This window comes from Pleurodeles waltl, chromosome 3_1 (assembly GCF_031143425.1).
Source record: "Pleurodeles waltl isolate 20211129_DDA chromosome 3_1, aPleWal1.hap1.20221129, whole genome shotgun sequence".
NCBI classification, from domain to species: Eukaryota; Metazoa; Chordata; class Amphibia; order Caudata; family Salamandridae; genus Pleurodeles; species Pleurodeles waltl.
The window spans coordinates 1,826,021,785-1,826,037,696 of NC_090440.1; the positions used below are offsets into that span (position 1 = coordinate 1,826,021,785).

At 41.9% G+C, this 15,912-nt stretch overlaps 1 protein-coding gene across 3 annotated transcripts in view; it reads right to left on the reverse strand.

Annotated features, from left to right (window-relative positions):
* Positions 1-15,912, reverse strand: part of MYO1B (myosin IB) — a 678,894-nt gene that overhangs the window by 460,656 nt on the left and 202,326 nt on the right. For all 3 annotated transcript variants that reach the window (XM_069225875.1, XM_069225874.1, XM_069225873.1), the window contains exon 4: positions 14,151-14,245. In XM_069225875.1, the coding sequence (XP_069081976.1) occupies positions 14,151-14,245 (95 nt within the window). The remainder of the gene's footprint in view (positions 1-14,150; positions 14,246-15,912) is intronic.

Sequence of the window (15,912 nt, forward strand, 5' to 3'; positions counted from 1 at the left end):
ACTCTAAAAATCTGCCTTAAAGCTGTTAGGAAACCATAAGAATATTAATTCCAGATAGTAATTGTGCCTCATGCTGCACCCTCTAATAATCCCATCAAATGAAACAAGCCCCCATACAGCATGCAAAACTAACCCCAATAACCAATTGCCAGACTACTAATTAGGCTCTGGGTAGCGTGACATAATGCGCTTCAATGCCTCGTCAGGGGTAGTAAGAGCTATAGAAATACAATTTATAACATTTCACAAAATTCACCAATAAAACTGAAACATTTAAGACAAGCACAACAAAGAATGAACAGCAGTAGTGGGTGTGTTTAAAAGTCCACAGAGATCTAAACAGGCTAGAGCGCTTGTGTGCTCCACCCTAAGAAAAAAAAAAAAAAAATACAGGATTGCTAATTACACCTGAGAAGGAGTAGTAAAGTGCTGCCTGCATTTTTAACTTCAATTTAAATTTAAGGGAGAGGTGAAGTTCGACTAGACAAACAGTATGTTCCGAGGCAGTATAAAATCCTCAAAGTACAAGGTATCCTCCCTCCAATCGCAAAAGTTAACCCGCAGCATCAAAAGTAAGATATTCATCATTTAAATGCTATGTAAGTGTTTGATAAAGGACAACAGTAGTTGCACCATAAGCATAAGCTGTCTGGCAGACCTTTCACCAGGCCTTACAAGCATAAGTCACTTGAGAAATAACCAGCCAAAGAAAAAGTGACCTATGTTAATGTCTCCACCCACAGACACCTTTCAAGTCCCAGTTTCTGTATTGCAGAAGCATGGGCCAGGTAAGGGTCCAGAATTTTTTTTCAGCACGTTTAAGAGTGGTAATACCTTCTGACCACTGGTGTGATGGGGACAGGGGGAAACTGCACTGTTAATGCCAGATTTACAGATGGGTCCTCAGACCTGTAATCCTACAGAAGAGAGGCACTTTGTCAGAAAATACACCACCTAAACGTTTTAGTAGACACTGGGTTACATACATGCACTAATTAATAACAAAGACCTGGCACACGATCTTACTAGATCATTATACATACCTCTCGATCAGTAAACCCCCTCAGCCCTGAATTGGCAAACCTTCTAAACGGTTAGACGATGGTAAATACTGGAGACTTTGGGAAGACAAAACTGATGAACTTCTAGAGAGCACGAAAAGAAAATAGGGACCTACAAGATATTCTAACTTGACAGACTGAACCAGGCACACGTATACATACCAGGTGAGGTGTTACAACACTACATGAAACCATGGTAGTGGGAACTATCTTCCAAACTTTCTAATCCTACTTCCATCAACACCCTCCCTGCGAGACTGAGAGAATAAGGCCCCGTTTTTTTTTGTTTTTTTTTAAAGACAGATGTAAAATATCACTCCCTAAAACAACCAAAGGACAGTGAAATAAGAAGGCAGTTACTGTGTCTATGCAGGGTGCAAACAATGAAGCAACAGGACAGAATCGCCAAAGAGTGAAAGCAATCTTTAAGGCAGACCAAGAAATGGATGATAGTCTGATTATTTTAACAAACAGCAAATTAACATGACAACTCAGAGTTTATATCCAGTGTGAACAATGCTTAATTTGCAGAAGAATAGGGCACTGGCACGCCAAAAACAAAGGCAGAGTGGTCTAGAACCCATTTCAAGCCTCTTTAATCCACTGCCAGACACACTCTGCTCCTTTAGCTCACTCTTTCAGGTTTCCTGCTTTCACCCTTTGTGAGTACGGGTGGCCTCCACCGGCTCAAGTTAAGCACTGTCTCTGGCTGTACCACAAATAAAACAAAAGGAATTCTGTTTCGCCACCAACGGAAATCAGGAAAGCATCAAAAACAATTGTAGCTTCCACACACATACCATACAGAGGGTCAAACCTCACACAAAGCGAAGTAGATTGGGGACTTTCAGGAGTTAAAAACATTCCAGAAGATCTACCAAGTCCATGCATCGAAAAGTACGTGCTCATAACTGAAAACATTACTTTAACTGGTGACTGAAGCAAAAGAGCCCTTCTGATGTCTCAGAACACGTTTATTTACAGGTCATCCACCCGATGTCACCTTGCACTCAGACTGCATGTACAGCGATGTGAATGAAAAACACTACTCCTTGAGGGATAAAGTAGTTAATGCTTTCTGAAATATCAGATTAGGGTAGCTATGCAGAAAAGGCTTGAAAATATTCCAGGAGAAGGCCGCTGCCACCAAGAAGGCATAGCCACCCAATAATCTGTCTCTTCATTTTTGGAACCAGAAGAAAACAAAACTGGTGCTGTGCCCAAGAGGGATGATAAGAGAAGGAAAGCTGTGTGAGAGGCATACCGTTCAATACTATATTTGGGTACCAGTCTGGCACAAGAGCCTCACAACGCCAGTTAGCCTCCTTAAAGAATCTTCTTATGCAAAACCCTTGAAAAGTGAAATGAAAAATGTTTGAATTACATTTTGGCATTTCATCACGAGACAAGTTTTTTTTGTGGCGAGAACCCAACACATTCTGATCATGTAAAAATATAAAATCCTTGGTAAAGCCGTACAGCACGAATTGTAAAAATAAACCAAAGTCTTTGGGGAAAATGAAAAAAGCATAATTTGATATTTTAAGAATTGATTTATCGTAGAATAATTGAAGTTGGAAAAAGTCTTCTATATCTTCAGATACCACTTGATTAAATTAGAAAATTACAACAAATTACTGCCTCAATGCTAATATTGGACTATAAGATGAATACCACGCTTTGAATGGAGTGATTTAAGCATTAAACAAAAGGATTTGAAAATCTCCATTTGCTTATCTAGAAGCCAGTGTAAAGAATCCAGTGCTAAAGTCACATGCTCGGGACTGGTCAGGCCTGTAATAACCCTGGTCGTTGTATTTTGGGCCAGCGGAGGTGCAGTTCAATAAGTCAAGATAAATAGCGCTACAACACACCAGCAAAAAGGAAATAAATGTGCTAATTTGCATTTTATGCGAGAAGTAAAAAGGGTTTAGAATGCTTTTTAGAATGTGGACTGTCAAATAAGAACTAGCCATTGTTTCAATCTGGAGAATGAGGGTCAGCTGTGAGTCAAATTTAACCCTGAGGTGTTTAACACAAACTAATATGTTAGGAGGGCCCCTAGTCCTTAGGGCAAGAAAGGAAGTTGACAGAAAGGTGATGAGGCATAAGGAAGTAAAATCATTGCCTTGTCACTATTCTGTTTCAACTGACTGACTCATCGGGCTTTACCTCGAGTCAGATGTTCATGCAAATTGTCTGCACTGTCTAACTCACTGGTGATTTTTAATATGACGAGTATTGTCTGCATATAATAGGAAAGTATGACAGTAATGAAGTGTAAGGAGAACACAAAGGTTGAAAGGTAATACAACTTTGAGGAGAATTTCATATAAGCTACTGTTCAGATGATACAAAGAGAGGGAACACTACCTTTGGTTTTCATTATTAAGAATAAGAATGTCTTGAACTCAGATCAATGCAGTGTCTTCAATTTCAAAGCCAGTAAGCTGTTCTAGGACTATCCAATGGTTTACCATACTTAATGCACTAAGAAGATGAGTACGGCCGGCTAGGCCACATGGGTGGAAAGCCCAGGTTCATTCAGTACAGCCACTGTCCGTTTCAGTGCCAAAGCGGAAATGAAAACATGCTTGCATAGGATGCTGAATATCATTGATGTCCCTACCTCTGGAGTGGATTGTAGACCACATTTTTAAGACGTTTTGAGGCAGGAGTTGCAACATAGGGTGGTAATGCTCTAGTATGGTAGAGTCCTAAGTTGAGTTCATCAGAATAACACCACCAATCAAACTTCCAGTCAGTTGGTACTGACCCTGTGATTACTAAGGAATTTATAACATCCTTCACAACACCTTCAACCAGCAGAATAGACTAATTAATATGAGCAGGAAGGATATCTTCGGGTGAACCACAGGGATGACAACTTTCCACCAGCTAGACTAACTTTTCCGTTGTCAAACACTAGAAGTTAGACATTACTGGTTGCTTGACTGGTAGGTTGGGGGCGCCTTTACGGAAGTTAGTAGCAGCTCCTTCTCAGATATTCAAAGTATTGACAATAGTGGTGATTTTAAAAATAATATAGTCTGCAAGTTGATTACATCTATCCGTTGATCTAGTTTCTCCCGAATAACAAAGATCGTAGTGAATTTATTGGGAGCTTTAAACATTATCTCTGTATAATATGCAAGTTTGTTGTCCTCAGTGGCTAGCTTATAATTATGGCTCCTTTGGAGTCAGCAGTTTTTAAGATTGGAATCATAATAGTTACGCCACTTGTATTCTCTGAGCTGAAGTTCTTTCTTCACTTTCCTAAAATCAGTACAATGCCAGGGTTGATTATGTCTTTTGTTACTTTTTCTGAACCTGTACACTACAGCAATCGAGTTTAGTGTTTGTGCGATGGTATTGTCACCACTGACTGCTTCAAATTATTTGGAATTAAGCTGTAGTCAGCATATCAATAGGAACACTGTGGCAATTTTGGCATTGTGTCTTTTACTAATCTAGGAGTAAGAAGTAATAATGCACTAATGGAAAGAAAGAAGGGCCCCAATGATAAATTCAGAGAACTAAGTAAACAACACAATTTCAACACTGTTTGCCAACGAGAATGAGGGTAAATGTAATATATCCATGATTGTCCTGTGGGAGTCATTTGTTCATACTCCCAATCTGCTTTCAAGGTATGCTATCTAAATTATTTATGTAAATATGGAACACAAAATATTTGAGAGAGGTACAGGACACTTTTTAAATGAAACTACATTTGTTGTACAGAAACAATATACAGTTCTTAGGTCACAAATTAGTGCAGATGACACATTGCTCAGACAGGACAACAATTTATATAATAACAAAGCAAGACACTGGACAAATCCCAGGGTTTCACAGGGATTTTGAATAACAACCGTGAGTAGAGACTGTATTTGTATATATACTCTATCTCTTAGAGAACATCGGAACGCGAAAAGCTAGGGAGGGGAAGTATACTTTTACACATGTGGCTATTTTTTTAGTCACATCAGGATGTCATCTGACCAATGTTCCACAAATAATGTGAGTCCCTGGACCCTCAACAAGTCATCCGCTCAAAGTCATGCAATGCAAAAGTCTTAAACCACAGCGACTCCTGGGCCACTGCATCACCTTAATGGTCGCGTCCATAATTTTAACATGATCAATACAGTCATCACTTCTCCTTTATAAACCACTACCATGACTGAAGAAGGCTGTGTAACGGACAGGACCAAAAAGGTGAGACAGCGGCCCAGGTTGGATTACCAGTGCTTAGACTTGTTGCAAGCATCCTCCCATCACCTTTTATGTGTTTGACATACCACTAAGTGACCATGGTTACGCCCAGATGTGGGTCCCTTGCTCATTGTGCCACTGGAACCAAGAAACATCCCACTGAAGTGCACCAATCAGGGCCAAACTGGTCTTGAGCTGTTTGTGTTCCAGGTCAGGAAGGACTTGGCCTGTTACTATTGGAGCCAGGTCAGAACTGATTTACATATTTCAGGGTCCAGACTAAGGTGGCATTGTGGGCAAAAAAAAAAATATGTGTTGGAATGCTAACCTAAGAGATTAGCAGTGTTTAGTCCTATTGCAAGTGTTCTCTCATCACCGTGTGTCTTTGACATCATTATCATAGCCTGAATATCCTAGACTCAAAGTGGAGGGAGAGCTCAAAAGTGTGCCATATTTAAGGAGGCTCCCATAAAGGGAAGCTTCTGCGAAGGAGTCGGTGTGAGTTAGGCATGTTGATCGAGAAGGGTTTGTGGCTGCTTTCTCTCTGAACATATGGATGCAGTAAAATGGCATGTTTATTAGGGACACTTGAAGGTCACTCGAGAAGCCTATGCATCACATCAATGCATGGCGCGGAAGCACCATGCTGGTACTAGCAGCCCTGCTCAAGCAATCAATGGTGTCCTGCTCAGAGCAGATGACTTACTACGTTATGTCCTGATCAACTTGAATGATCTGTGCACGATTGGTGCTTTATTTATCAGACTGATATCACTTAACACGAGTATCACCTCTGGAAGCAACTTGCAAAACAAATGGCCAGACTGACAAAGGAAAACATCCTCTTCTCAAATGTTTAAATGTGTTTCATCCCATATCAGGAGGTGTAGCAGGGAATTAGTTAGAATTTAATCTACTGGTGGACGCCTGAACTACCAAACTTTTAGGCTTAGGGTGTGGTGGGTCACCAGGCCTTGGTTTGTGTCTTCTGGCCACTTGCCAATTTACCCACAGGCAAGAACAAAGTTTGGCTTATGTGCCCATCTGTGTTTGTAGGGCTTCATTTAAGGGAAGAAGTGGTTATGTGGAGTCCTGCCCAGGGTGCAAGACTTCCGTCAGAAAAAGGTCTTCACCTCAATGGACGGAAGCTGCGTATCTACCAATTCAGCAGCCAGTTGAATGATCGAGGCCGATGCCTCTCAATAAAAACCAAAGAGGAAATTAAGCCCAGAGTCCGGGGAGGTGTTCAGCCCTCTGGCATCCAAAATATCCATATAAATACTGTTCTCCTCATAGTAATGGTAGCATAATTCCAGTTACCTCCAGTACCATCGAAGCAGTTCTAAGCAACAGCAGTGTTTAAGAATCAGAATATGTTTGGACTGGTTGTACCAAAATTGTGGCGGGTGAGTAAAGTTTGCCTCAGAGTCCGCTAAGTCAATAGATTCTTCCTACAGAGTCTGTGGCACTGGCACTAAAGACAGATGCTGGATTTTCAGTTAGGTTGGGAGTTGGCACTGGAGTCAGAGTAGAACAAAAAGCTGAACCAAGAGGTGCACATGGCATTGAGGGCAGATCTGCTAAAGTTAGTCTCACTTAAGACATCCTTAGATCTTGGGGCCCACAGGCATGCCAGGTTAGGATCCTTTGTAGAAAGAACCTTAAGAATGAGAACGGGTTCACGCTTTCAACCTGGATCAGCCCTAACACGCCTTCCCTATGGTGTTTGGTGTTGTAGAGGTTGGCTGTGCAGTTCCAGATCTCCTTGGGGTTCATCGGGGTGCAGTCAAGGTAAGAAAGTTTTGTGATGACCCTATTCACTACACATATCTTGTGGGGCTGAGTCACAGAAATCAGCTTGTGACAGTCCCACAAGGCTTAAATGCCATAGTTTTTAGTGGAGACATGTTCCCTTACACATTGCGGAAAGAAAGTTTTTTTAGGACACTCGTCAAATGCAAGCAAAAAGTAGGGAGCAAGTTGTGGATCCACATATGAAAGAAAATGCTGTCCACTCAGAATTGGTCCTTATATTTGAAGTCACCGCAGAGGAATGAAGCAGACACAGAGCTGCACAATGGAACCTAATGGTACTCTTGCAAGCTGTGACTCGGTTTGGTCAGTTTCTTATCTTTTCCCTTTACAATCCCTACTGAAGCCATTGTGCTTAAAACTAGCTTGGGAATATTTTAGATGCTAAAAAGAGGACACTCTACAGGATGGGCAAGTGAAAGGGTGGTGAAGAACCTGTGGTTAGATATAGTACAGAAAAAGTTACCAAAGGTAAGTAACTTGTTTGTCCGATGGATACTAATAAATCAGTTTCCTCACCTTTACAATAGATATTAAAGTAGTACCTCCCCAGGTGGACTCAGGCCAAAAACTCCTGCAGGACCAGGGGGTCCATGCCTGACATGACTCACAGGATCTGAATGTCTCGACATTACTGCTTCATAAATATGAGCACCGCCGCCCATGCTGCAGGCGGGAGGATGTCAAGGACATGCGCCCTATGTGTCAAAAAAGTGGTGGCATCCCTACATCAAGGCCTGCTCCAAAGAATGAAAGCCTCTGTGAAGGACGCACTCATTGATGGTAAACCCCAACGATGTCAAGCAGTTCGTTGTCGTCATCAATACATGGTCCATGACTGGACTGTTTTGAGCCTGCCTTCACACATACAGTCATCCTGATACAGGAATATTAATATTCCCAACCTCCTGGCTGTGACCACTACCAACACTTTCATGAACATTCAAAGGGTGCTGGTGAGGTGAAAAGGGAGCACAGCAGATGGAAAGCACTACTGGCCTACTTTGAAATACAGATACCAGCTGACCCCTGAATGGAAATATGAAAACACATATCTTACAAGTCCAAAGTCACCATTCAGTGCCTGGCTCCAGAGCAGACAGAATCTGGGCCAGCATGAGCTTTTTGAATCTGACTTTCTGCAGGAAGGCACTCAGATGACAGAGGACCAATAGACCAATAGGTCTGTAGCTATAGTCCTCATTCAGAGTGAGGGAACAGCTATCGTAACAACCCCTGTATGACATCGGTCGGGCCTGACCCAACGTCGATTTGGGGTCAAACATTGGCATTGGCAACAGGACCTCTTCCTGCCCCCGTGTAGCAGTTACAGGTCCCAAAAGTACAGGTGGCACCTGGGATGGACCCACCAGTAGTTACCCAACTGTGGGCCCCTGCAGTTCCATGGCCCCGAAGGCACACCAAAAACTTGCAGCATGGCCTCCTTGAATACCTCTATCTGCTGCAGGATTAACAACAGCCTGGACCACCTGAGGGAATGGTTCTGTGGCCAGAGACCTGAAAAGGGTGTGACTAATACCTTGACACCCTCATGTCTTCTCTTTGAAGACAGTAGCAGGATGGGATCAAGTTTCATGTTGCTTTCTTATGCTTGCACTTGAATTTACCAGAGCATTACAGTGTTGAGTGGTTGCAGGAATGTCAGCGACTTGGAGTGGGAGCAGTGAATGGTGCAAGGAGTTCTTGTGTTCTGCAGCATACAACTTCACATTCCGGTCTCCGATAGCCTTCGAGTGCATAGGCATAGAAATATTGCACAATTTGGTCTCCTTGGCCAAGCCCAAACTCCAAAGAAGTGCCTCTTTCAGGTCTGTGACCAACATTTGCTTCCTGCAATTAGTGCATGGTTTGAAACCTGATTTGGGTGAAGACATTGTTTTCTAGCACACTGGTGACAATGTTTTCAGCGGAAAAACTGACAAAGTTAGAAGCGGAGCTCCGGATGCACACCAGAAGGGCAGAATAAAATTAACATATCAGAGCGCAGGGGTAGTGCTTATATGCAGCTCTGCTTCATCAGTTCCAGGGAACTGTGGAGTCAGCACCAAGCTGCATGGTACCACTAGCTAGTGCGTGGGAGCATTGCTATGTAGAAATGTTTTCTGGATATAGTACGATTCCTGCGGAGTCTTCTAAGGTGAGGAATCGGCAGTTAAAAATATCCATCAGAAAAACCTATTACAAACATAAAGGAAACCTGTTCTGAAAATACATGGGTCATAACATTTTGTTACAACACATTCCACACAAATTTATGTTGAACGATACAGAATTCGGAAACACAGAACAGAAAGAAAAAATATGAAATACATTGACAAAGGACATCATTGAAGTGACAAAGATTAATTGGTGATCACACGTGTTGCCAATGCCACATCCTGACTGCTCTCCAGTTTTGCAGAGACTTTAGACAAATGAACACGGTTTCTTCCTGTGATACCTGCAACAGGCCTACACTGAGAAACTAGCAACCGCTCAGAAATGGATGGACAGAATGTTCTATCAGCAAACAAAAGGCACTGCCGACTTAGACAACAACATTTTATTATGTGAGCTCTATATCCGCAACAGTTACACGTCAAAACTGAGACAACTGAACCACCCAGTTCAGTTCCAAAACATCTAAAAAAATATTGTCTAGAAGCTATCCAATTTAGCTATGTGCCTTATGTCCTAAAGGACGGACTCATAGATCCAAATGTAGAGAAAGTAAAGTCACTTAAGACTGTAAAATATCCCAGCACAAAGAAACAGGGTTTAATAGTTCTAGATGTGTTTCTACCCCCCCTTTTCCAGTCTCAAGTCTCCGCTCACAGACCTAGTGAAGACAAATAGTCCTAATCAAGTACACTGAAACCACCAATACAGAGAATTCTATCAATGACAAAAAGAGTGATCAGGATTAGGACATAGAATAAATCAGTCTGCCTTGGAGTCGCGACCTAGTATCAGGCAGAGATGGGGGAATGAGTGGTATGGACAGACCAAAACAAGGGAGTTTAGGGAATATATTGGCTTGAAATGTCAATTGGTTTATTAGGGTCGAGTGCACAAAGCGCTCTGTTCCCGGTGTAATCTCTCTATGGGCTTTTAACCATGCACATCAGTTTGGTTGGTTCATGGGCTTGCCTTTTAAAATTTGCTTGATTTCATTGGTGAAAGGCATGCATGTGTCATGCCTTTTCCGGTGTCTAGCCCTCCTCGAGAGCACCGGCCAACTACTGAAAACATACGAGGCTCAGTGTTTTTCGTATGGTTTCTGCACTACTTTTTCTCTTTATTTCTGAGGCAGTGCGATCTCGCTGGGCAGTAGTTGAGCTCTTTGCATGGCATACACTCTGTTACATGGATAATTGCACTTTTGCTGGTTACATGGATAGATGCACTTTTGTTGACAGGTTTCACTGCGAGCGAACTTCTGTTTCCTTTTGTGTGTCTGCTTTGTGCTGATGGCAGCTGTCGCCTCTTATGTGAAACTTTTACTTTTCATTTTCAGTTTATGTGGCAAGAAAAGTCTGGTTAGGAGTTTAAAATGCTAATTGCTCTAATTCGTTTTTTTTTTTCTTTTAACTTTGAGTGCAGTCTGTCTGGCCACCCTCACAAAATCTCTTACCCTAAACTCCCCACCCCCAACCCTCGTCGCACCTAATAAAAAGCCCCCCATTTTCCCTCTAATCATTCTGTCTGTCTTGCTTCTAGTCTGGCAAGACAAACGCTGCTTTTGAATTTTCCTTAGGAATTACACAGTTATTTGGCCACAAGCCCTGCTCGTGAAACAGTACATATTTATCATAGTGTTTTGGCATTTAACCTTGCTTTCATTTTTCTGCCTAAATTCAGTTTAAGCTTGCAGTGAACTATGTTAATATACAGTTGCGCTCAGCCAGTGGAAGCAACTTACCCAGTTAATTTTAGAATTGCATGTCGTACAATTCATGTGTATATAACCTTGCTGAATTGCAGAATTAAAGGAAAAGATGTTTAATAAAGTGCCACTTTACTGAAATATAATACATTATAACTGTACTGTAAACAGTTCTATATGGCTCAGTGTGCAAAAAAACCTCACATTTTATTTCAACTGGTTGACAGTAACAGATTGTGCTCCGATCCATAAGTACAATAAGATACAATATTGCCCTGGTGCATAATTACTATGCTTGAAAATGCATGATGCCGCAAACGTGTTAGGAGGGGTAGATTGTGAAGTAATGCCAGTGTACAGCAGACTGCAAAACTGCACACATCTCCTGGACTGGAGTGTGGTTAGACCAGTTTCCAATGTTAGAAAGTTATCCAGGTGACAGATGCCAATCCGTGGCTCAAAGGTGTAGCATGGTAGTTTTGGGGACTGGTGAGAATGGTAGAGGGGCTGGACGTTCAGTTACAATAGAAGGATTCCCTTGGAAGAGGTATTTATTTCAATGTGGTCTTGAAAGAGATGATGTCAGACTAAAAACTCAGGCTTTTGGTGATCCTTCCAGTAGCTGGGTGGGGAAAGGGTGAGGGATCTGAATCTTGGTTTCCGAAGCGGACTTCCGGGTAGTGATGGGGGTTTTTGGCTTCAGGATGAAGAGGATGGATGTGGGTACTGACAGAAGTTGTTTAAACATGAGTTCAAGAACTTTAGGGCCTTGTTTGTACATTGAGAGCCATGAAACCTGGTGCCAGTAATGTGAGATTAGTGAGGATTAGGAAAGTTGTAAATGGTGTGAGTAGGAAGGTGTAGGGCTTTATCTGGGGATTGGAAGACACTTGCAGCAGGATAGCAGGAAGCTGATGCTTTAATCGAGCCATCTAAAGACAAGGGTCACAGTGAGGGATGTGGTGGAACGAAGGGTAAGAGGGTGTTGAGACTTAAGGAAGACTGCAACGGTGATCTAGTGATGAATGAATTGATTTTCCTAATTGAGTAGAACTAGGCATCTATATTCAGTGCTACATTATCTAAAAAAAATAAAAATAAAAAAAACAAGAGGGCAGGGCTTCACTGTTTTTAGGTCGAGCATAGCAGCACTCAAGCAATGCTTTTCCAACGTGTTATCTATTTGGGATTTTAACCATGCCCACCTCACGCCCATCACTATCACTCATTTGTGAGCTTGCCCTTCAAAAATGCTTTACCATTGCATTGGTAAATGCTTTGTTTGTCTGTCCTTGGGGCACTTTTGTTACTGCCTTGGCCATCGTCCCCTGTTACATGGATAAATGCACTTTTGCCAATACGTTTGAGTATGAGCGAACTTCTTTCTCCTTTTGTGTGTCTCCTTCATGCTCATGACCTGGCGCTTTGAATCGGCTTGCTTATGTGAACCTGTTTTACTTTGCATTTTCAATTTATGTGGCAAGAAAAGTCCTGTTAGGAGTTTACAACGTTAAAAGTTCTGACTAGAGCAAATGCGAGACCCATTGCATTGCAAATTGCTGGTTTTTAATTCCTAGTTCATCCAACAGTAATCGGTACCAACAGATAAGAGATCAAATTGGTGGTATGCAAAAAACCATAGAAGTATAAATATAAGCAAGGGGCAGTCTCCACCTTAGGCCTGTCCTATTGTCTCAAAACGAAACACACAATTGTGTGTTCACCCAAGGAAATGAAGGAACTCACAAATATTTAATATCCAAAAGAGTAATATAGCATATGAATTTGCATTTCCATCTAGACTGGATCAATGCAGAATAGCTTCTTATCCTCCAGTGTACATTTACGGCTTGAGTCATGCAAATTTTAAGTTTGACTTTTGAGGCCTGTAGAAATGTGCCAGGTACTCCTCCATCACCGACCACCAGAGTTCAGTGGACTATAACTAGACAATGGACTTTGGAGTCGACCTATTAGCAAGCAAAATGATTATTTGACTGTAGATGCAAATCCTAGTTCACTTTGGAGTGTTAAGTTTTTATAAGACTTTTGCAAGACTACTGCCTACGCTAAAATCTCACTGATTTGTGACCTCATATACTGCTGTTAAAAAAACTCAAAGGACAGATGAATTGCACACAATACAACACAAAATTACGCAAATCAACAACATAACATGACATTCTGAATAGCACAAGTTTCATTGACAGGAGATTGTAAACTAAGTCACTGTCAGGGGGCTGAGAACCAAGTTATTCCAAGGCCATCTGACAAAATAGGTGAAATGGATAACTGTGTGGTCGGTCCAGGAAAATTCCGTGGTGTGGGTGAATTTGATTCTGTTGCTGGAGAAGATGGCGTCGAGGGTGTATCCAGCTCTATTTGTGGGTTTAGAGAGTAGTTGGGTGAGTTCAATATTGTTGAGGTTCTCCATGAAGGGTGTAGAGTTGGCGTAGTCTTGTGACATCCAATGGCTCTACGTCACAGTGTAGAATTTAATATCCCGTGCCTTATACTGTACCCATGCCAAAAAATATAACGCAAACTCTCTCTTAAATTCAGAACAGCAAGATCCCCAAGGTCACTGCATAATGTCCAATGATGGCAGGAGTGGGTGAGTTAAATGAGTAATCTCTTGGAGCTATGAAGTATCAAATTCAGAATGGCAGAAAAAACTAAGCTGACAAATTACTTTCCTCGCTCTATAGTCTTTACAGCATTGGCAATTTAGGCTCCATCCCGATCTCTAACCTTCATATTCTTCACTCTGGAAGTACCTACACTCAGCCATTAAACGTGCAATTATCTCAACCAAAGATAAAAGCGCATGAGCTCCACGCTCTGTGTCACGTCAGTGGTTTGTTTGCTGCAGTCATTAGCATTTAACTTCCTGGCTTCGATATTTCCTACTGAAACGAGCATGTGCCTTAATATGTCTACATCAAGTTTATTTTAACCTCCTCAGACGCACCATTGCTCCTGCATTAACATTTCACATTTTTTGCTTCTTATCACTGACGACAAGCTACACGAACAATCTATATTAAATCAGAAGCAGGGGGAGTGAGGACAGGTCATTGAGCACGATGTGCCACTCTGTTCTACTATCTCCGGGTTAAAGGTCAAAATCTGCTATTCTCTGCATGTACAAGAAGCAACCAGTAAACACATACCTGTTTTTCCCGCTCCGCTTTCCCCAGTGATTAAAATACATTGGTCTTTGTCTTGGTCCCGCAGAGATCTGTAAGCCTCATCTGAAATGGCATAGCTAAAAAAAAACCAGAAAGATCGTATTTATCTACCAGTACTCAAATCAGAATAATTTAATCTTAATACATTTCATTTGCTAACACGTGTTCATCTTATTAAAACAACAAAAGAAAATCAATGGATGATTAATTCAAAGCTGAAGAGCTAGCAAGGAAATGAGGCTTCCAAGCAAGCATGCTGCAGCTTCTTAGATTAAACAAGGCTGTCAAAGGACAAACATTCAGCTCAAGAGGATCCTGCAAGGCTTGGACCATGAAGAGCGCCACCATTCCATTAACAAACGGAAAACAAGTCTAAGGGCACAACATTCTTCAGAATTTGATTTGTGCACTCTATAGGAACTTTTTGATAAAAGACAGGGCTGCAGGCACTTCGGCTCCAATTTCTACATAATGAACTCTGCAAGCACATACTTCACCCCATCAAGAGCTCATGGGGGAGTTACCTCTTTTGCAACTGAGTTTTACACCTGTGCCATAATACCACTGCAGAAGCACAACAAAGCAGTCAGGAGCCATTCACTATGCACCAGATTAGAAGTGTTGTACAGTCTGTGTGCCCTGTGAGGGCACCACATGGAAGGAGGTATAGAGGTTCCACGCACTCACCCCTAAAGCACCGCTAAGAGGCAGGTGCAGTCAAACACCTTTCTGTGGGGGGAGGTAGGGATTCCGTGCATCTCCTTTCTATTGCACTGAAAGTAAGACGGCCGTTAAAAAATGCCAGGGTATTTTGTTCCTTAAGGAACGTAATGTGGACCGTTATATTTTCCGTAATAACCTACACAGGCATAGCTAGACCTGGAGTTCCCAATAAAGGTGTGATGCAGCACAAACTGGTGATTGTCATACCCTACCAGGACCTCCAGGGTTTTAAGTGCCCCTTGATTAGAACTGGATAAGACAGCTTCTTGTGAGTGTCCCTAGCAGGCTACAGGACTCAACTAAGACGAAAGACTATTTCGTAAATCTGCCCACTGGCGGACCAGATTCCAAGACAGTCACCATAACTGTTCCAGTCCTGCACAGGCAACCTGCAAGATGATTCTACCAAGTGCAGCTTGTGTGCTAATTATGTTGGAGTTTACATAAATGTATACGGATTACACTGCAAATTCCAAATGTGACATAGTTCACCGGTTATACAGTTTCTCGGTTAGTAACACTAAAGTACATTAGTTGTGCACATCAGCCTGATACATCACTGCATTTTCTTCAATACATAGCTGTTTTAGTTGTCACCACAGAATCTCAGTTTTTTAGGCAATGTTTCATTTTTAGTCCTGTCCTCCTCACAAAAAAAAAAAATACTGGCCTATCTCCCGACTAGCTTTTCTAACAAAGGTTTTCGAAAGACATCTCAATCTCGTCCTACCTGAATTTTAGGAGCAAAATAGCATCTTAGATCAGGCGCAATTTGGCTTTCGCAAAGATCATAGTACAGAAACTGTGTTACTCAGTATCTGAAGAAGTCGGAGACATCATGGACAAAAGTGGGTAGGCAGCATGGTCCTGTTGGACCTGTTTGTTGCTTTCGATATAATCATTCGATCAGATGATAGGGAGCAGACGGTTGCCATGGGATCTTTTTTTCTTTCAAGCCTTTTTCTCTTCCATGTGGAGTCCCAGAGGGGTCTCCATTGAGCCCCACTTTATTTAATATCTA